General features: G+C 44.9%; 1 protein-coding gene across 5 annotated transcripts in view; it reads right to left on the reverse strand.

Moving 5' to 3' along the window:
- PBX1 (PBX homeobox 1) overlaps nt 1-21789 on the reverse strand; it is a 283448-nt gene that overhangs the window by 7957 nt on the left and 253702 nt on the right. For 4 of the 5 annotated variants that reach the window (XM_047703684.1, XM_047703687.1, XM_047703683.1 and 1 more), the window contains one exon: nt 21270-21359. The exons of the other annotated variant lie outside the window; for it this stretch is intronic. In XM_047703684.1, the coding sequence (XP_047559640.1) occupies nt 21270-21359 (90 nt within the window). The remainder of the gene's footprint in view (nt 1-21269; nt 21360-21789) is intronic. 5 annotated transcript variants of the gene reach the window in all.

Below are 21789 nucleotides of genomic sequence, written 5' to 3' on the forward strand. Positions count from 1 at the left end.
TCCCTCAGGATATCCCAGCAATGACCTCCTACTGCTTGCCACATTTAGGACCCCGTGGCATCCAGTTTTCAAGTTAGAGGACCACCAGCCCTTTCTGGAATACGTGTGCCCATCACTGACACAGGCTGAAGAATCCCTCTCTCCGGAGGTGCTTCAGACCCTGGCCCAGGCTCCGCTGCCCCTGCGGCTCACACCTCTGCGATCAGAAAGGCGAGCAAGCCCCACGGAACCGGGTTTCCCGTAAATCACTCCGGCTGCTTTAGCCCTACGGCGCCAGCTTTAATGGAAGCCGCTGGGAGGCTGCTCCGTCTTGGGAAACAGCTGACCTCGCTTACTGGCGCCTTAACTCTGGGGAGAAATTCCTTCCCGCGTCCTGACTGCGGGTGCATATTAAGCAGGAAACCCCACCTTGGCGTGTTTATCTATCTCTGGGGCGGGAGCAGGGAACCTCAAGGATGGTCTCATTAGTCGGCGCACTGGGGTGACGAGAATAGTTCATGAGAAATAAGACTCATTTTTATTTTTCTTCTGCACCCCAACTTCTGCCTTCACGCTCCGATGCAAAGTCCCCGTTGTAATGGACACGCTTGCTTCTAAATGCTGATGCTGGAAACGCCCAGGAGGCCTGGCAGGGGTGGGAAGGGGAATCCTGCAAAACCTAGTGTGTCCCTATTAGCTCTACAAACCTCGCCAACGGAAGAGCGTTTACATTGGCACCCAGTCCTACAGGCGATCCTGTGGCCTGCAGAGGCTGGAGGTGAGACCTGGGCTCAGATTTAATTCCACCAAGAGGAAGCCCAAGCTGGTGGCAGTCTCATCGCGGGGCCTCAGGGAGGAGGCAGCTAACAGAATATAAAATTAAGATAACGTGCAGCTGGTTTCCCAGATTAAAAAAAACCTGGACTTCCAAACACAAATCAAAGCAAAAGGTATTTGGGAACAAAATTATTTCAGAACAAAAACGACTATTGACATCCTACCTGAATGAATTTGGTCCATAACTGATATACCCCATGGCTGCCGGGACCCTCTCTAATGGATAAGGCACGGCCTTCCTGGAGGAGGAGGCCCAGCATGCCTGCTATGATGCCAGGGACGGAGCAATGGAGGACAGGGACCGGCCACGTGGCTTCTCCGGACGAAACACGAGAACCCAGAATGGCATCCGAGGCGCTGACTTCTCTCCTCTCGTCCACCTTCCCAAGCCCGCACGGGGGCCACCTGCCTCTGCCTCCCCATGGTGGCCGCTGGGCCGAGAGCCGCTGGTCCTGTCCTCCGCTCCTTCCCGCTCTTCCTCTGAGCTCACCTTAGCAGCACACACTGGACGCAGAGAATTCATCACCAGCTGTGACAGCCCAAGCGAGCCTGGTGCTAAGAAACTCTCATTTGCAACCGAGAAATGCGCTGAGGTGCCACAAATGGCCTGATGTCAGCACCAAGTAGAGCTCGATCTGCATACGGGCCAGATGCCATTACCAGAGACGCCCGGAGTGTGGGGGAGGAGATGGGTGCACTCCGGGCCCTCAGTCACCTGGCCGTGGTGGGGCCGCCCAGGAAGAAACACAAAGAAACACGGATGCACCCTCTCGCCCTCTCTAGGCACACACACACACACACACACACACACACACACACGAGCATGCACAGGAACACACACAAACACACAACCACGACTGGTTGGGGGAGACATCAGCTCACCCAGTGGGGTCACGTCCTGGATCTGCCACTTTTCCAGGAAGGTGGGAGAACGAGGTGTTCATGATAGGCACACACTTCTCCCAAGACTGTACATGAGCGTTTGCCAAAAGATGCTCAGGGGCAAAGCAATGCTGTTGGAAAGTCCCCTCAGGGACGAAATATTCAAAATTTCCCTGGGGGGTTTTACAGCAGTAAGCTGGTACGTGCCCGGTCTGACACTCTCCAGTCCTATCTCCAGCTGTCCCCAGAGCCATCTTTGCAAACTGCAATCCTGATCTCCCTCTTTAACCTCCAACAGCTTCCCACTGCCCTCAAGATAAGGCTCAGTGTCCTCGGGAGGCCCACCACGTCCTTGATCTCACTCACTCCCCAGCCCAACGCTTGTGTTTCATACTTCAGCCGCATCCGGCTACTGAGAAGTTCCCCTAGCGGAGCAGTCCTTCCCTGCCTGCTTCCTTCTCTGTGAAGAGTCCACTCATCCAATTTCGGGCTACTCACACCTTGGGCTGGTTTTCAAGGTTGAGACAAAGTATCCTTGTGCCCCTATTTGCCCCCTGGCCATGTCTCTTCCTCCTGCAGGTGTGTTGTCCTCCACCCACCCCTGCTCCCCTCTCCCCCCTCTCTCCTCTCTGTGTTCCCAGTACGCACCTGTGCCGCCATATTGCACTGGTTCCTTTCTGTGTCTGTCTCAACTACCAGACCATGACAGTAGGGCTGTGGGACTTAGCTTTGTTTCCAGAGGGCCTACCACAGTGCCTGAGGCAGCACAGATTTTAATAAATCTCTCTTAGGGGGACATACAAAGAAGTAAACATTCAGTGGCACGACAACATTTGTGCTCCATCGTGGGTCTGGACAGATACCAGACCCGGGGCCTCCACAGTTCAGTCTGACGACGTGTGAAGAGCCGTGTATACCCAGGAAATAGTCAAGGGCTAAAGCAGAGATGGGACTAAGGTTCAGGGTAGCTTTTACACCTAGGGAGTGAACTTTTCTAAGCAGGCGTCTGGGAGATCTGGTGCTTTCAAAGCTTATCCCAAGTAAGGAAGGACGATGTATATTTATACTGCTCTGTTTTATTTCTTTAAAAAACGGTTGAAAAACCACTGGATCCTGCCTGTAGCAGCTCTGCAGCTCTGCACACCTTCTCAACAAGGAGTCTTCTCCCTGGGGCCCAGGGAGGAGGAAGATATCACTGTCCACGACCTCCAGAACGGCCTTCTGGTTGCCTCATCAGTGGGAATCACAGAATTGTCGGGAACAGACGTCGTCCCTGCGTGGCCTGCAGGGACGCTCTGCATCTTCTCCCTCTCTGGGGTTGAGACTCACAGGCAGATGCAGCTTCTACCTTGGGATCTGGGACTGGAGTTGCCAGATAAAATGTAGGCCATCTCCCAAATTTTGGATAAACAACAAGGAATGTTCTCATCGAAGTCGGTGGCGTGCGGTGTTTTCATTTGCTAGATGTGGGCAATTCTATTTGGGATCAACATCTACACTCAAGCCCAGAAATATTTTATTCTGGCTTCCTCTGGTACCACAGATAACTCAGAGTCAGTGTAGCTGTGGGTCCTGCTCTGACCTTTTGCACCTATATCTCCGTACAGCCCGTCTCTGCTGTGACAACACCTTTGCCAAGTCCACACCTGCCTCTGGGTCACATTGCTATTTCTCACAGTTCAGTGGAGAGTGAGAGAGTGACTTGCTTTTGCAGTTCGAATTCTGCTCTGGAACCTCAGCTCCAGCCAACTTCTAGCCGCCACCACAGTTCCCTTAAGTCTGTCCCATGCCACTGGCTCCAGAATCCCTGTTTCCAGGGTCCCCTGACTGCTGTGGCCATCCTCTCCGATTGCCAGTCCCTGGTGACCTAACAGCCAAGTCCCACCAGCACATCCCTTTCTAGCCACAGCCTCCTGAGCTCTGAGATTTTGCTCTGAAGGTCGGGATGTGAAAAAAACCCAGCAGTGAAGCAGCCATTCCTGGTAGAGAACGGATCGCCTGGCTAACCATGACACAGTAGTGTAAGCTGCTGCTGCTGGGAAATGATAGATTCCCACCGCCAAAGTGAGATTCCTTCTCAACCCATGATGAAGTCCAGTGGGAGGCTCTGTGTCTTTGCCTGTCCCTGTCCTCTGATCTCTAGAAATCCATGCCATTGTCTACAGCCTGGCCTGAAGGTCACCTCCTTCCTTCTTCAAGACACACCATCACCCACTTTCCTAAATGGGAAAGTGGCTTTGAAAGCCTCCCTGGATGCCCCGGCCCTGGGAGGACATGGCCATCTGGTGGCCGGCGCCCATCCTGCCTGCGCCATTGGGCAGGGATGGTGCTAGTAAGTTTCCGACTTTGGTCAATGAGTATAGAATGGTATATAAACCTAGTGGGAGCTCCTATTCCTACTTCTCAGGTGAGGAAACTGGGACTCGGGGACTAGAATTTGCCAGACTCAGTCCCTGCTATATGCCACTGCTTTTGGACATCTCAGGTTTCGAAAGGTCAGGCCGTGTGACCGTGTGGGCACCATATGTAGAGCACAGCTCAGGGCTGAAGGCAGGGGACTCTTGGCTGCAGTTCACCGTCAGGGAATCTTTATGCTGTTCGGGAAAATGCTAGAATGTATGTACCAAGAGACCAGCCTCAAAAGAGTTTTTTGGGGGATTCTAATATCTCCCGCTCCTAAGCCTCACCTCAATTCACCTCACCAAACTCGGTTTTAGACAAGACAAACCCTACTCCCCTGGGGGGTGGGGTCTGGAACCCCACCATGTGCAGTGCCATCTTGCTAGATGAGACTAAGTTATTGTAACTGGAAATGCAGAATCCTGCTCTCAGACCTGTAGAGTGAATTTGGCATTCATCCACTTGGTATGAACAGGGAACTCTCTCTGACCAGTCACGGTCTCCAGCCTCCTCCAGTGGGCACTCTAGCTGCTGTCTAAGGGGTGACAGTCAACACGCAAACGCAAGACCATCAACTGCCACATGGTCAGGGTGCGCCACCCTGCCAGCACCCAGCACCACACAACGGAAATACACACGTAGATCAACTCTGAGATCGAGAGCTATTTGGGTGCCTTCTTAGTGCCATCCTTTCTAATTCATCTGTGAGAAGGCCCAGAATGAAGACTGCCACGTACGGGTCTTCAGACACACAGGACAGTTTCGGGGAACCTTTCCTGGCTTGCATAGGATATGGAGTGTGCATTTCCAGACATATGGCTGGGCTGCTTTCTTACTTCTATTAAAAATACCAATCGGACAGCTACACAGAACGTTTCCGTGTCCCAGACTTAAGGAGTCCTTAGGTGAAATGTGTATCAGGAAGTTAAACCTTAAAATTTGTTTTATTTAACATTGTCAAAGAAAAATAAGCTGAGCCTGATTTACCTAAATAGAGGTGCCTTAGTGCAGGAAAGTATTTATATCTCAATAAACATCTCTGCACTCAGACCTGCACATACCAAAACACACAGATGCTTACACACGTCCATACAGCTCATGAACAGGCAACATTTCCATAGACTTTATCATATTTACATAGAACCCATACACGTTTAGAAAATACAGCAACTAAAGAATGCAGAGACCGATACGCACACACATGCACATACACACAGATGCTGCTTAAACTCGAAAAGGGTAAATATATAAGACAACAGAAGATTGTATTTACGCATAGGGCTAAATCTGGATAATTCAAGCAAAGGGTATTTTATTTTTTTAAACTCTCAGTATAAATTATCCGATTGGCTGATTCTATACAGCCCCCAATTCTTTATTTCATTTTTATAACCTCTGATTTTGCTTTGGCTCTTCTGAAAAGCTATTATTTACTCCGGGCACACACAGGAATTATATATACACCTTAATGATGAACAGTAGCTATACACAGAACATACACATACACACAAACACACACACACACACACACACAGGAAACGTGTGGCGTAGACCTGGGGGCTATTTACCGTCACACAGGAAGCTACAGCCCCTTACACTTTTCTGACCATCCAAGAGACAGCAATTACCCCAGATTATCAGACCAACAATGACATGCCGCGTAAAGAGAGACACCGAGCCAACTCTACATCCCAGATACTGGCATATTCAAGTACACTTAGGACATTAATAGCAATTTACGTGCCATCACTGAGACAAAGCCACAAAGGCTCCACTGGCAGCCTCTTATTTTGAAGCCTATTATTTGTGGGAGTTACAGGCTATAATCACAACAGAAACTTTCAAAACCCTTATCTTCCGTGACGCACCAAATCTATTTCAGAGTCATAATTGCTATGTCACCGGAGAGTTTGCTGCTTAATGCACTCAAATGCCATTTAGTGTTTGCAGGGTCATTACAGCTAACAGAAGGGTGGGGAGGGGGAGGGATGTGGTGGGAAGCTGGGGGGGGGAGGGGAATGCAGATGGAGAATGTTGAGAGGAATGTGCTAGAACGGGGCACTCGTTTATGTAGGGGAGGATACTGTTGTTTTGAGCATTCCTTTTATCCTTTTATTTCCTTTATATCCTTTTATTTTGAGCATATCCTTCTATTTTACTGTGTGTGTTCTGCTACGGAACGGGAAGGGTGGGGGGTGGACGGTGCCCGTGAGGAGTCAAAATTCTGCAGCTCAGAATAATGTGCTCCCTCACAGGTGGCCGAGGAAGATACCGGGAGGCCGACACGGCAGCCAAACCACCAGAAGACACCATGTCACTCAGAAGACCGTTTTCTAGACCTATGGTCCAAAGAAAGCTGGTTAATGTCCATCACTTGCTTTCTTCATCCGGACTACAAACTAGCCAGGGACATACCCGACAACTCCTAAATTCCGGCACAGGGTAAATTGTCAAGGACATTTTTGACTGATTAACATATCTCTAGGTTTTCCAAGAAATCTCAGAGGTTCTGTTTTCTAGCCCCGAGGTTTTTCATAGACTAGAAATACAGAAAATGTTAAGTGAATTCAGACTGAGGGTTAATTTTTTTTAAAAGATCAACACCCGTATTATAGATCTGCCTTCAGTTTTCCTAGAATAAAAAAAATCCACCTTTCACACTAAAGAACTTTCCACAGAAAGAGACAGAATGAGACCTTTTTTCCACAGGAGTCCCTGTCCACTGAGAAATAAGAGTTTTCTCGGTATTGCCTACATGTTGGCCAAGTGTAGGATGAAATAATAACCTTACTGTATAAAAGTTCTTAGAAATTAATAGGAAAAGAACATTTCAAGAATATGTATAGAAGGCTGGCAAACATACGAAAAATGTTCAATATTACCAGTAATCAAAGAGATACAAATTAAATTAAAAATGAGAGGCCATTTTATAGTTTGATAATTGACAAAGATTTAAAAGACTACTAAGACACTTCCTGAGAGTGAGGAAGCAGGAATGATCGTGAACTTCTGGTGGGAGCTGTGCGTTCATACAAGTTTCCAGAAGATACGTTTCCCTACATCGCGAAAGCCTTAGTCTAGATCGTATCCTTTGATCCGATAATTCCATTTCTAGGAATGTATTCAAGGTAGTAACAGAAAATATACACTGAGTTTTCTGTATTACACTGTTTACCAAAGTGTTTTTAATAATAGTAAAAACAACCACTACCACCACCCAAAAAACAAGAAAACAGCCTAACCCTTCCACCAGAGACTGATTAAGTAAATTATGGACTTTCCCTATACCATGCTTCTGTGCAGTTATTAAAGTTATGTTTGAGAAGAATGTTTAATGATTATGGAAAATATTCTTAATATATTTTTAGTAAAGTAAGTAGGTGACAAAATGATATGTTCGATAGGATCATAGCTCTTCTACACCTACACAAAACACACTTACACACAGAATGCTAGAAGGCTGGAGAGCAGAAAGTTAGCTAACTTCCTTCTGTGTGATTTTCCCTGCATTCTCCACATTTTCTAAGTTAATATTAATTTGTAATCAGAAAATAAAAAGTAAATGTAGAAATTAGGCAAAGCGTATGTGGGAAAGTCCGCATCTGACTTAGATCTTTGTCTTGCGTGTTTGAAAGGTCTTGGCTAATCTTCAGAGCTCACTGGAGAACAAGCCAGGGCAATCAGTGGTCAAATACCGGTTTGAGGTCTTTCTTAGATGGAGGCAACTGGGACTCTCGCCTAGAGAAGACAAAGTTAGCAAATGATTTCAAAACTCTCTTCAAAATATAACTACCTGCGAAGAATGTTCATCAGCTGTTTTTCCCTTGCCGCAAAAGAGTAAGGTCAAAGAAGGCGAAACACAGTAATCAACTTAGATGAAATACAGAATTGCTTGAGAATCTCCTTTTCATTTTCCTGCCCTAATGTCCAGTGCAGTAACTGGGTAATAACAGATTCCAAGAAAATGTTTGCTGATCGAATGAGTGAATGAATGAGTGAATGAACTTTAGATCAAGCTCAAGGCCACAGAGTCAGTATCTGCTCCAGAAAAAAGTATGGGAAAGACAAGGAAGGGCAGCAGATGTCTGGTCACTGAATATCTACCCAGAAAAGGCTGAGGAAGTGAATTGGTGGAGATCATAGGGTACGAGGGATAGAGAAGTTGGAGGTAAAGGACGTGTACCAGGCTGCGATAAACAGAAAGAAAAAAAAAAGAAAAAAATTCACTCTTTTGTGGGAGAGCCTTTCTGGACAACAGAAACACCAAAATGCATATGCTTGCTTGCAGGCGTTCCGAGTAGGCAGAAAGTCCAGCCCCAAGTCTGCTTGCTGGTTTACAAATAAATAAGCAAAAAATAAAAGGAAAGAAAGGGCAAGCTTTTGACTATAGGTTCAAGCAAGCTCAGAGCAAAAAGCAGTAAGCACCTGCTATGTACCAAGCCTGAACCGAAGGCTGGGATATAAAACCAGGGGGTCTAGAGAGAAGGTAAAGAAAACAACCAGAAAAGGACTCCTACTCCAACCTGGCCTGCTAAGTACTATGTAGACACAGTCTGTAGGGACTAGAAGTACTTCCAGGAGAAGATGATTCTGGACTACATCTTACAGACTGAGTGCGATTATGAGATCCTTGCCCACTGCCACAGGTTCTGGGCTATGGATTCTACTGCTTGAGAATTTTGATTACCAGGAATTGCCTCTAGGAAAGGCCAAGCTCAGTAGCATAAGATGTGGAGAGAAGGACATTTATAGCACCAGAAGCTTCCAGAACTCATGGTCTAGATGGGAAGCACCAGGCTAGGTTCTTGGTGATCTTCAACAGCAAAAATCATCACACTAGCCAAGGAATGCCAATGGGTATCTGCACGTCTGTTTTGCTCACCTTTAACTTTATTGTTTTTGTTATTGTTCCGATGCCTGGTTTTATCCACCTCTGAACGTTTTTTGTTTTTGTGTTTTGGACATTTTTAAAAAAATGTCCTGATTGTTTTAATAAACTTGAGTTAAATAACATAAAGCATATAAAGTACATAGCACACAAGAAGTCAGTAAGTGTTAGTTATTAATACAATTATTAAATGTCATTTTGGCCTGTTAATTTATCCTTATTGTGTTTTAATTGTTCTTTAATTTACTGCTTTATACCACTTCCTTATTTTATTACTACTTGATCTGTTTTATCATCTTTGTAAGTATGTTCTTAGCTGATGTTATTTATTTTAACAACTCGTCCTAGCTTATTTTATGCTTTTAGTGTTCTCTTTAGTAATTGTGTGTCCTAATTGCTTTTAACCTTCACTTTGCCGCTTCACATGCAATTTCCTCATTCTCCCGCCATTCTTACCCTCCCGTTCACTCCCCCGTAGTTCATTAGTAATACTCTTTCTTGCTGGTTCCATTTCTCTTCTTTACTAGCTCTTTTGATCTAAATGTTTATCATGGAAATACAGTTCACACATTTCCTAGCTCTTTAATATGTGTCACGCTTTTTTATATTTAATTTTTAAAATTTTATTCATATATTATCCTTGCATTTTGTTACATTTTTAAAATTTTTTTATTTTTTATATTTATATTTTTATTTTATATTTTATATTTTTAATTTTTTTAAAAGATTTTATTTATTTATTTATTTGAGAGAGAGAAAATGAGTGCATGCAAGCTGGAGAGAGAGGGAGAGAGAATCTGCTGCAGACTCCGTGTTGAGTGAAGACGTTCATGATGGTGAGATCACAACCTGAGCTGAAACCAAGAGCCAGCCGCTTAACCTAGAGTCACCCACAGGCCCCATGCCAAGTGTTCACCGTCAACAAAGAGGAGGGACTGTCTCAGTAGAAGTCCTCCCCAGCAAAGCAAGGTGGTCCCTTCGGTTGATCTGGGAGAAATTGTGACTTCTGTGGTTGATACTCTGGTTTCTTCAATGCTAACCTTTCCCCCCACTCCAAACCATTATTTGTCTCCTCATTGTCTCCATGAGGAGACACCAGATCTGAAATTTCTGCTCTCTCCCCTATGATCATCAGGTCCTTGGCTAAGTTGGTTAACCAAATGGGACACAACAGTGACGTAGGTAAGCTATGTCCAGGGAAGGGCTTTCTATGTAACTTTTCGATTTAAATTTAAGAAGAGAAACCACTGGTCTTAAGCATTCTCTATGCCACCCAAAAAGGATACATAATGTAATAGTCATAAGTGAGTTTTCACAGTTCTTCTCCCTATCAGCCAGGCTCTAAAATATTTATTATAAGGAAACATAACAGATTCTTTTACAGTAAGGTTCTTGCCAAGACTCTTTACTTAACATAAGAACTAGAAGTTTAAGGCTCCCTCTGGACAAAGGTTAAGAACAGGGCTTTGGAGTCAGACTTGGCTGGATGTGGGTCCACATCCTGGCGTTATCCTTTTCTGGCTATTTGATCTAGAGTTAATTTCTGAGTTTCTGTTTTCTTATCCATAAAATGGAGAAGATAGTGTTGATAAAAACACTGGGATGAGGGAACCCTGGGTGGCCCAGTCAATTACGTGTCTGACTTTTGATTTTGGCTTCGTGAGATAGAGCCCTGCATTGGGCTCAGCTCTCAGCAGGGAGTCTGCTGGAGATTCTCTCTCCCTCTGCCCCTTCCCCAGATCACGCTTCTCCCTCTCTTTTTCCTCAAATAAATAAATAAATCTTACAAAAAAGATTAAAAAAAAAACACTGAAGTATTAGGATACAGACTAGATATTACAAGTTAGTGTTCTCAGTGTGGATGTCGGTAGAAGCTCGGGTTTGCCTCAGAGCTTTACACATGGAGTTGGCTATGCCTTTGCTCTCTCGCCTCTCGAAAAGGGCAAAGAGTGTTCAGTAATGACCCTGGGTCTCTCTACGACTCCCAGCTCTGGTGGCAGAGAAGCCTGGCACTTCTCTCCTTAGAACCTCACCCTTTTCAATTACCCCCTTAGTCTCAGGGTTGGCTGAAGATGGGCTTGCACACTCCCATGACAGATCACTTCTCTAAGGCGGAATAAAGTACAATTTTGGACAGGTGTGTGGCTTTGGAAAATAATAGGTTTATATAATTTGGGAGAGAAGCTTTAGAAGTGGACTTTAAGCTAAAGGGGACTAAAGAAGAAAAGGGAGGAAAAGAAGATGGAAGGTGGGAGATATAGTATCTTCTAAGTGAGGAGATCCACTGTAATTTTCAAATATCATTAGTGTCTGCTTTTAGGTACTTCAAAGGTTCTTATTATGGCAAAGGGAACACAAGTCCCCTTAGAAGCAGTTGTTATATCAAATCAGAACTGAAGGCAAGTGTAGAATAAAGCATCTGATTTAATACGCAATGGACTTTTTAGCAGAGTCAGGCTTTCAGATTGATCAAGAGTGAGTGGCCATCGGGGGTGGGGGGCGAGAGGCGACATCCGACGGCCTAGAAGAGAACAGATTACTCTGTGGTCAACTTTGTGCTCTGTCCTTCCTTCTCCTTCATTTTCATTTCTGTAAACTGTGAGAAAGGGGTGGACACAAGAAGCTGAAGGATAGTAAATTTTCACAAGTGTATTACATTGGTCAAAAATCAGGAGAATGTACACTAACCATCTATAAGCTTAATTGCATAAAATTTTACTTTAGAAGAGAAAGAAAACTATAAACGAATACTGAATACTAGTTAATGACGCCCATGCCAGTAATGTCGAGTCAGGCAAACCTGTACTACTGCTGTCAGTTTACTTTGAAATGCATCCGAGAAGTAAGCTGGCTTGGTGACAGAAGGACGCAGATATGGGTAGGCGCAGGATGAAATACGGATGCCAGAATGTGGGTGGTAGGCATAGTGGCTTCCCTGTGCAATTCTCCCAACTCTTCTGTATGTTGGAAAAACTTTAAAATAAATGCTGGCAAAAATTTTTTTAGAGGTAGTATCCCTCCTGCAAAAGCAACAAAAACAATAAAAACAACAACAACAGGAAAAAAAAAACAACGTAATTCCTTCTCTTAGGTAAGCCCTAAGCACCATTCAAATGTGCTTCCCTCTAGAGCAGAGCTTCTCAAACAGAATGTGCTTCGACATCACCAGGGGATCTGGGCAAAGGACAGAATCTGATTTAACAATCTCGGCAAGACCTGAGATTGTGCCTTGCTCGTAAGCTCCCAGGTGATGCCGATGTGGCTGGTCTGCGGCCACGCTTCGAATAAGCTAGAGGGTCAGTGGGGAGGGAACAGCTAAGCAGTGGGTGCCAGCAAAGGCTCTGGGCACCCGGGAAATCTGAAACAGAGATGGGACCTCCTATAAGGTCGAAATGATTTTTAGACTTAAAGGGTTCAAGATGAGTTCAAAGACATGTCTGGCTTAGGCCTAAAAATTATTAGGTTAGATGAATGAATGGCTGAGAGAGTCTACAATTACTGCAAATAGAGCCACAATAAATGTGGCATTTATATATTTATATTTTAAACCTTCCTCCATATTCCTTCATAGTTTAAAGCAAGTGATTATGCTAATCTCGTTAACTTCCTGTACATGGTTTAATTTTTAATGACGAGTTCTAGTTGCTTTAGGAAAGTCTGATTTAGGCAGAAAACATGTTTCTCTGTGGTCAGTGTTAGAAAGTTTTCTCTATTTTTACAGTGTGATCTCAACGTCAACACGATCGTCCCACGTTTGGTGGCCCCTATGTTGCTGGCGGGGCATCCAGAATTGCACTGTGCAACATGGCGGCCACTCACCACGTGTGGCTCTTCAAATTTCAGTGAACTCAAATTAGATACAGTTACAAATTTGGTTTTTCAGTCACACTAGTCACATGTCAAATGCTCAACAGGCATGTGGGGCTAACGGTTAACTTAAAGCCAGCAGTGAAACAGAACATTTCCAACAGTGTAAAAAGTTCTTTTGGACAGCATGTTTCTGTAAAATCTCTAGAAGAATGGCAAATGTCAATCCATGGTTTCTAAGCCACTCACAGTTTTAGTTGATAGGAATATAAAGATATATGTAAATTCTTCTCACAAATGGCCATTCCCAAAATTCGTTAAAATATTATTATTTTGCTATGTTGGGTGGAAGTATAGAGCTTCTGTTTCAGAGAAGCAGGGATGGAATAAATAACTCCCAGCATTCTGTGACTCTTCTGGGTGCCAAAACATCTGTGTGGCCCATGATGGATATTAGAAGGTCCTCAAGAAATATTTGTTTAATAAAGCATTTACTCATTTATTTACTTTTCTGGTCAGCTGTTCCAGACTCAAACTGGTCCTACTTCCTGTCTTATTTATCGATCAGATTCAAGAATTGGAACACTTCGTATTTGGAGATATGGAAAAGAATTTCCTCAAACTCAAATAGAGTCAGAGGTAAGTAGATACATATACATACAAAATATACATACATATATATATATTTTTAAAGTACCAAATTTTAAAATAACAATTGGATTTTCTTTTTTTTTTTTTAAAGATTTTATTTATTTATTTGACAGAGAGAGAGAGAGATCACAAGTAGGCAGAGAGAGGGGGAAGCAGGCTCACCGCTGAGCAGAGAGCCCGATGCGGGGCTCGATCCCAGGACCCTGAGATCATGACCTGAGCTGAAGGCAGAGGCTTAACCCACTGAGCCACCCAGGCGCCCCACAATTGGATTTTCTAAGACAGAGGTCTAACGTGTTATCTGCAAACAAGCTAAGAACATGGAACTCCTTCCCAGAAGGTAAGAAGTCATCAGCAGAAATCAATGCCAACATTTCCCACAATTAAATTCATCCGATTTAATTAGCTTAATATTTACTGAGGTCTAGAGGAGCCGTATCACTTCCAGGAGCAACTGCTCTTTTGAGGTTGTGAAATTTTTCTTTATAGAGCAGAGGGCGAGAGTCTAGAAAATCTGACCAGAACCTCGCCCAAGGGCAGCATGGCTGCAGGGCCAAATTTGGGCCTGCCTGGGGAGGGTGCTCTAAAATACCAATTCAGTGAAAACAGCACGATGCATGACTGTCCTCTCACAGAGGGGACTCTTTCCAAGAAGACAGATTTCTCTTTCATTTATAGCTTTGAACTATTTCCCTTCCTGTTGTAGTTTCCTGGAGATGGGAAAACCCATGTTTCATAAGCAGAAGAGGATCCCGGACGAGTTGTCTTTTTCAGAGTGCAGGAAACGGAGTCCTGTAAGGGGAAGTGATTTGTCCACCGTCACATGGGCAAAAAGTAGAAGAAACGGAATACAGATGTGTACATGTACAGCCACACACACACAATGTGATCACATCTGCGGTGACCGCATCACATGGTTTGAGTTCAACCAAATTCTTTGTGACTATTTCTACTAAGGAGTCTCCCCCAAAAGGATATGTATTCTTATAAGCCCGCGGTATGGATTTTTGGGGAAGGGGTAGATTTCTCAAATTACTGCTGGTTGGTCTTGAATTCTCTCTTCAGAGTAACCTCCCTTCCAGATTCCCTCCTAAACTTCAGAGTTGATTGGTTCCCTTGTGTGAATCTTCCAAAAACAGGAAACCTGATCGCAAGCACTGAATGATATTGAAAACTAAAACATGTGCTGATGGGCATCAAGATTTTACATCATCTCAGGTACAGGCTTTCCCCAACCTGACCTAGATATAATAGGACGTCACCTCCTTCCCCAAGGTCAAAAACACTGTGGACGGTTTATTTATTGAATGGATGGCTGGACGGGTGGATGGATGCATACTCGAACACATGAATGCATGAATGTATGAAGATGCCATTGGACAACGTGGCCTCATTTGGAGGGCTTTCACCTGGCCACTGGGGAAAAACAACGGATTACATATGAAATTACAATATTGAGATTTTTTTTTTTTTGCTTCTTCAACTATTGTGGGCTCCAATAAAATGTTTTTCAGTTCTCAAATGATAAGTTGATATGGTATATTAAGTTTTAAAAGCCTCATCAAATAAGAAGCCAGAGGGGCTTCCTCCATTTCTTCTCGACTCTGCCATAAAGAAAAGCTGGGCTAGAAGCTTCTGGAAGGCAGCAGTCCATCTACACAATTCCTGCCACCTCAAACCCCTCCAGAGATGGGTTCACCATGTTCAGACCTGTCAATTCTCATCACTCCCTCTACCCCTCCAGCTTAGGGCTGTTCGCAAGTCCCAGCTGCAGTGTTGGTAGGTACCTGAAGGAAGCTAACTGGGGAGCATATCTGGATATATTTTCGTACCTTCAAATTTTGAATTCCACTTGGCAAAATAGAAAAATTAAAACTTCATGTAATTAAAATGCATTTTTAAAGATTTACATATGAATTTTAATTATCACTCTAACTTCCCAGTCCTATGTGTGCCACGTGTGGCAACATCTTATTAATACATACTTAAAGTGGGAGTGCCTGGGTGGCTCAGTGGGTTAGGGCTCTGCCTTTGGCTCGGGTTGTGGTCTCAGGGTCCTGGGATCGAGCCCCGCATTGGGCTCTCTGCTCAGTGGGGAGCCTGCTTCCCCTCTCTCTCTGCCTGCCTCTCTGTCTGTCAAATAAATAAACTTTTGTGATCTCTGTCTGTCAAATAAGTAAATAAATTTTTTTAAAAAAATACATACTTGAAGTGGAAGGAGGTCTCTCAGAAGTAGTTAAAAAAATTTAAACTGATGGCACATAGCCAAGCATCACCAAGTAACCCTTCTGATATCCAACCACCTGCAATGTGTTCACTTCAATAAGATGGTATTTCCGTCCTAATGATTTATATTTTATTTATTTTCTTAATAAATGTCCTTTCCCCTCTTCACCTAACATGGGAGAAAAACAAACCAAAACAAAAATACATATGCTGTGGCTTACAAAGATAAAAGTTTCATCTCTATTTTTCCAGTCCTATAATAACCACAGAGCAAAACTGACAAGATGCTTCTGTCATGAACTGACATCAATGGCACTCTGCCTTTTCAGAGAGAACACTAACACTTTGTTTCCATCTTCACTGAAACTCTGGAGTTGGAAACATCTAATAGGGGTTTCTATCTCTGTTGACCATTGGCTGGAGTGAATGCACTCCCTCAACTCACATTTGAAAATAATTAAAAATAAAGTGTTTCGCCCTTGAAGAATAATGCTTTCTGCTACCATATATCTCTGAGAATTCAAAGGGAAATGTTGGTGTAATGAAAGCTCTTCTTCCTTCCTTCCCATTTAGGACCTCAAGATACAATGGGAGGGGGAAGCATTGGAGTAGTCTAGAAGGAATACTAGATGCTAATTCTCCCTTAAGAGTTCTCCAGGGAGTGCAGTCTACACTTGAGTCTAGTGTCTCTGGGGCAGACAGCAAAGAATCAAAGATGGTCCTTGTGGATCTCTAGATTTAGATCTAGAACTCTCGATCTCCACTCTAAGACTATCCAGCTGGAAGGGAACTTACAGCTTGCTTCTCTGGTAAATTTCACAGATGAAGCAAAAATACAGAGGTGACAGGACTTATCAAAAGAAAAGGCACAGGAAGGCATTACGTTTCCTGGTTTCTAGTTGCCTCTACTTCCCATGAGTTTGGCCATGAAGATTCCAGTCAAACATCTGGTGGAGACAATGTTATACAGTTGTATGGATGGTATCCCACAAACAGGTATTGACACAGGGATTCTTTTTAGGACAGGAGGAATTCTGCAGAATTCAAAGGGATCATTCTCTTGGCAATATCACCACTATATAATTTCAGGTATCTAATGCTGATTTGAATCAGATTCTTAGAAAATCTGCACCAGCCAGAAAGTTTAGAAACTTTTTATAAAAAAGAAGACCTAAGGCACCTGTGTGGCTCAGTCAGTTGAGCATCTGATTCTTAGTTTTGGCTCAGGTCATGATCTCAGAGTCATGGGATCGAGTCCCGTGTTGGGCTTTGCGCTCACTGGGGAGTCTGTGGCTCAGATAGTTGAGCATCTGATTCTTAGTTTTGGCTCAGGTCATGATCTTGGAGTCATGGGATCGAGTCCCGTGTTGGGCTTTGCGCTCACTGGGGAGTCTGTGGCTCAGATAGTTGAGCATCTGATTCTTAGTTTTGGCTCAGGTCATGATCTCAGAGTCATGGAATCGAGTCCCGTGTTGGGCTTTGCGCTCACTGGGGAGTCCCTCCTCCTCTGCCCCCCCTCATAAATACGTAAATAAAATCTCTTACAAAAAGGAAGACGTAAAAAACTTTTTGAATTAGAAACATGATATATCTGTGGGTTAATAAAGCATTTAAACATAAGGATAATTTCCAGATACTTTACTGTTATATAAGATGTGCCTATTGGCTACTAAATAAATGCACTTTCTAAATTCAATGGCAACTTGTCTTCTCCTACCTGATTTATTCATCAGTCAACATGTTCTGAGCAACTAATACAGGCATTTAGGAAACAGGAAATATACGAGAGTGGAAGACATGAAGACCAACTAAGTTCTGTCTGTTCACATACCTGTAATGTAAGAGAAGCGTATGTGTGATAAAGCAGAGAGAAGCAGAGAAGAAGGGCTTAGGAGGATAACCCAGGCAGCAAGGAAGAACTGGCTGTGGGAGCGAAAGTACGATTTTGAGAGTGGGGAGGCATGGGGAAGGTGGCATAGGAATGAAGGACATTTACAGACAGAGATATCTGGCAGCCAGGCGCAAATGTAAGGGGGAAGTGCGCAATCAGGTAGGGGTGAACTGACCATGTTGTCCAGCACCCAGATTTTCCTGGATGTCAGGAGGGTGAGGTAGAAGGGCAGATAGGTTGGGACCAGGGTGTGAGAGACTCTGAGTGTCAGACCTGGCATTTGAGCTTGCTTAGGTAGGCAACAGACAGGTGCTGGTGATTTCTAGGCAAGGAATGGCCGAATTCAGAGGGTGTATGCAGAAGAAAGGAGACACTGAAGTCAGTAACGGTAATGAGAAAATGATCACAATGGCCAAGCCAATGAACTATTCTAGAACTAGGACAGTGGCAGTGAGAAAGGAAAGAGAATGAATGTGAGAGCTGAGTGATCTAAGTCTGTCTGATTGACAGGGGAGTGAAATAACCTCCCTCCATTACTCAGAGCCACTCTAACCTTGTAAGTACTACCCATTGTCATCCGAGAGCACAACGGACTTACGGATGTATAATTGAACGCTTGCCGCCACTACGCAAGAGGGTGTTTAAGACTTGTACAACTCTACATCCTTGTCGAAAGCGTATCTTTCCATCAGAAGAGAAAAAAGTGACAACCGTGTCCTAACCAATACTCACTAGGAACTGTCTACTGTGAAAACTGCTCACACACGAGAAGAAAAAAGGTCAAATTAGAAAGTTACCCGCTTATAACATTTCATACTGCATTCATGTGGAACGATTTCTGCTTTGCCAAGCCCTTTCCTACTTATTTTCTCATTTTCCCTAAAGCAGCCCTTGAGAGATTAAGCCTGGGAATTACAGGCCCCATTTTACGGAAGAGAGGTACAATGCCTACCCACAGACACACGAGAGTGACCGGGACTGGAGTCTCCCAGCTCTTCCCAACCTTCCATGAGTTCACCATGTGGGCTTGGTGAAAGGCAAGTAAGGGGTCTGAACTTTATGGGATTGAAAATAGACACTGGTTGGATAAGATATGGGTGCTATGAAAACCCAGCCAGGCAAGCTGATAATGGCTGCCCAGAAAATAGCCCCTACCGAGTGAAACACAATCCAGAGTCCAGCTGGGAATTCCATTGCTGCCTTGGGTTTAGGAATTGTTTATTTTTATTTCTTGGCTCGAACCTTTCATTCCTGCCCTTGTCTCCTCTTGTCTCCCTCCTTCCCTCTCTCTTTCTTCTCCTGGCAGCCAGAGCCAGGTGCGTCCACGTTGAACATCACTGTCTAAAATCACAGCTCGCTCTAACAAGCTTGGTCTCCTGAGGGTGGCACGATTTAAAAATTTTAAATGGACACCCAAGGAACTTATCATATCACCATCAGCCTTTGAATCATTTACCCTGCTTACTAAAGACCCAGGAATCAAATAAACACCGTTCCCAGGGGGAAAAAAAAATGAACACACAATGAGAGAGTCTTTCGAGTGGCATTTTCAAGCCCAGTTTCTGTGGTAAGATTATGTAATCAGACATAATTGTCTGCACATGTTTGGTTACACTCTTTCAGAAATGATTCCCAGCCCACCCGACAGTGTCAGAGGGGTCAGTGTTGACCCCCCAGAGTCTGAGTGCCACCCTCTCCTCCACTACCCAATAAGGAAGCAGAACCGTAAGCCCATTTCCCGCCCACTCGCATAGACTTTCTGTGGCTCCTGGTCTCATCCCCACACTCTGGTATTTTCCTCATGTTCTTGTCTTCCACTCATACAGAGCAAAGCTTTTTCTGGAAAAATCTTTTGAGATAGAAGATGTATCTCAAAAAGACTCAGAAAATGCATAAATGCTTATGTGCTTGAAACCACCTCCCCCCCACCACACACACACAGACAAGCACAGAGCAACCTCATTTTTGTCTGTTTTTGAGAACATACTTCTGTACTACAGTATCTTATAAGATTTTTCTAAGCAGGTTTCCAGCAAGTCAGCCATTAACATGGTAATTATAATTAGCATAAGCACAAGAAGAGAAGAATGCCTCTGTTCTGGAAATCCTATCTGGAAAAGTGACAGGATTGCCTAGACTACATTCAACAGGGTCTGCTTTGACCTCCTCCATCTCCTGCTAGAAAGAGACTTGATAAATACCATACAAATTCAGAGGGGATTCTGCCTAAAGGAGGTAGAAAATAAAGAGCTTCTAAGTGGCAGGGGCCTTAAAAAGTCACCAAGACACTTCTGACCTGGTACTTGAGTCTCCTCTCCGACATCCTGACTGAGTAGCTAGCTATGCCGCCATGTTTGAACGCCCTGATGGATGGGGAGTTCTCAACTTCCAGAGGCAGCCAATCCCTTCTCTGGACAACTCTCACTAGAAGAAAGGCCCATCAAAGGTCCAAGTGAGATGTGTTTCTCTGAATCTTCTACTGGCTCCTATCCTTGGCCCATGTAGCTCACTCATGACAAATCCAATCTTTCTCACAAATAACATGTCTAAAACTACTATATACCACCCACGTCTTCTCATTTATGGGCTAAGAATTCCCAACTTTTCCAACCATTCCTTGTGATGAACCTGCTGGTGTTCTGTTGATTCTTTCTAGTCTCACCTTAGTTGTGTCTGAGTTGACCAATGCAGGGCTGAAGGAGACATCACCTCCCCCAGTGCAGACACCACAGCTCAGTTAGTATAGACCAGGATGACATTTGACACATCAGGCCTACCGTTCCTTCAACCCACTCCCAATTCCTTTGAATCGTAACACCAGAAACAAACAACAAAAAAAGCATCGCCACCAGTCAACCACAGTTTTCTTCCATAGTTCTGAGCCAACGGTTCTACTAGAACCTCCTGCAACCTCTAAAAGCCCAGGAAATGACCCCTGATCTAAAGGACAGCCTCCTTTTCCAGGCAGCCTCTTGTCCTCGCTTGCTGTCACCACTGCTGAGATAGTGGACGATTGATCTGAGAAATCAAGTTGGATTGCTGTCCCAAATCTACATTCGGTTCTCCTTGTGTCTGTCTGATCGATTTCACTCTGTGCGACACAGCTTGTCGCTATGAATTTTCATGCTAGTCAGAAGCCGCCAGCGCGCCCAAGAACGAGGAGAAGATGGTCTGCGCCCCTCCCCATCCCTTCCTCATCCCCAGCCTCTGTGTTAATGGTCTGCGCCCCTCCCCATCCCTTCCTCATCCCCAGCCTCTGTGTTAATTTCTTTCTTGTTTTTGTCCTTAGACAGACTGGAGAAAGGTGCTTTTTCAGACCACAGACCTGGATGCAGTGGCTTTTGGGCTACTGGTTTTCCTGCCCAGGGTCCCCAGGCCCCAGCTTGTGGTGACATTTCCGACCACCGTTGTGCTAGGTGTCACCTGTTTAGCGGCTCCTCTCAGCTGAACGCGAGTGGCCGCAGGTGCCATGAGAACACTGATCGGGTGTGACAGCCCTCGACGCCAGCTGCCTGCATGAAGCCTGCCCGGTCGCCACTTTTTGTGCGGGGAGAACGCTGCCGACGGCGTGGCCGATACAGACACGAGAAACTAGGTGACCGTAAAGCTAAGAGAAGTCCTACTAAGTGGCATTCCGAGCCCTATGGCTTTGAAATAATTGGTTATGATAGAATAAAAACAAAGGGTGGGGGGGCCTTGTTTTCTTACACTGATGCCCTGCGGACTGTACATCTGACTGGCTGCGAGTCCGTCACTGTATCCTCCTGTCTGGCTGATAACATGGCGAAGGGTATCCACCTAAACAGACGAACAACAACAGAGAGGAGATTAGTCAGGGAGATGCAGGGGAAGGGAGGCAGAGCAGCATCGCGAGCGGGCGGCCGTGTGGGCGTGCCAAATTTACACAATCCTGGCCGAGGTATCCTTCCCCGGAGGGGTCCAGTAGGAGGAGGCCAGCCTCTCTATCTGCCAAATCCGTTCTCCTTTCTGAGTTCGGTCAGCAAGATGGAAATGAGGTCCAAGGCACCTGGGATTCCCACCACTGAGACTAACCCCCAGCGCTGCAGGAGACGGTAGGGGATGGGGGATGGAGTGAAGGACCCCCCCCGCCCGTAGGGACCACCCTACTTCGCTTCTCCTCCGCTGGTCGTCTACAGAAGTCCAGGCTCTGTCTGCAGGAGGCCTGGGCAGCCACCTCCCAGAGAGAGCGGTATGTGACTGACACTGT

This window comes from Lutra lutra, chromosome 15 (genome assembly GCF_902655055.1).
Source record: "Lutra lutra chromosome 15, mLutLut1.2, whole genome shotgun sequence".
NCBI classification, from domain to species: domain Eukaryota; kingdom Metazoa; phylum Chordata; class Mammalia; order Carnivora; family Mustelidae; genus Lutra; species Lutra lutra.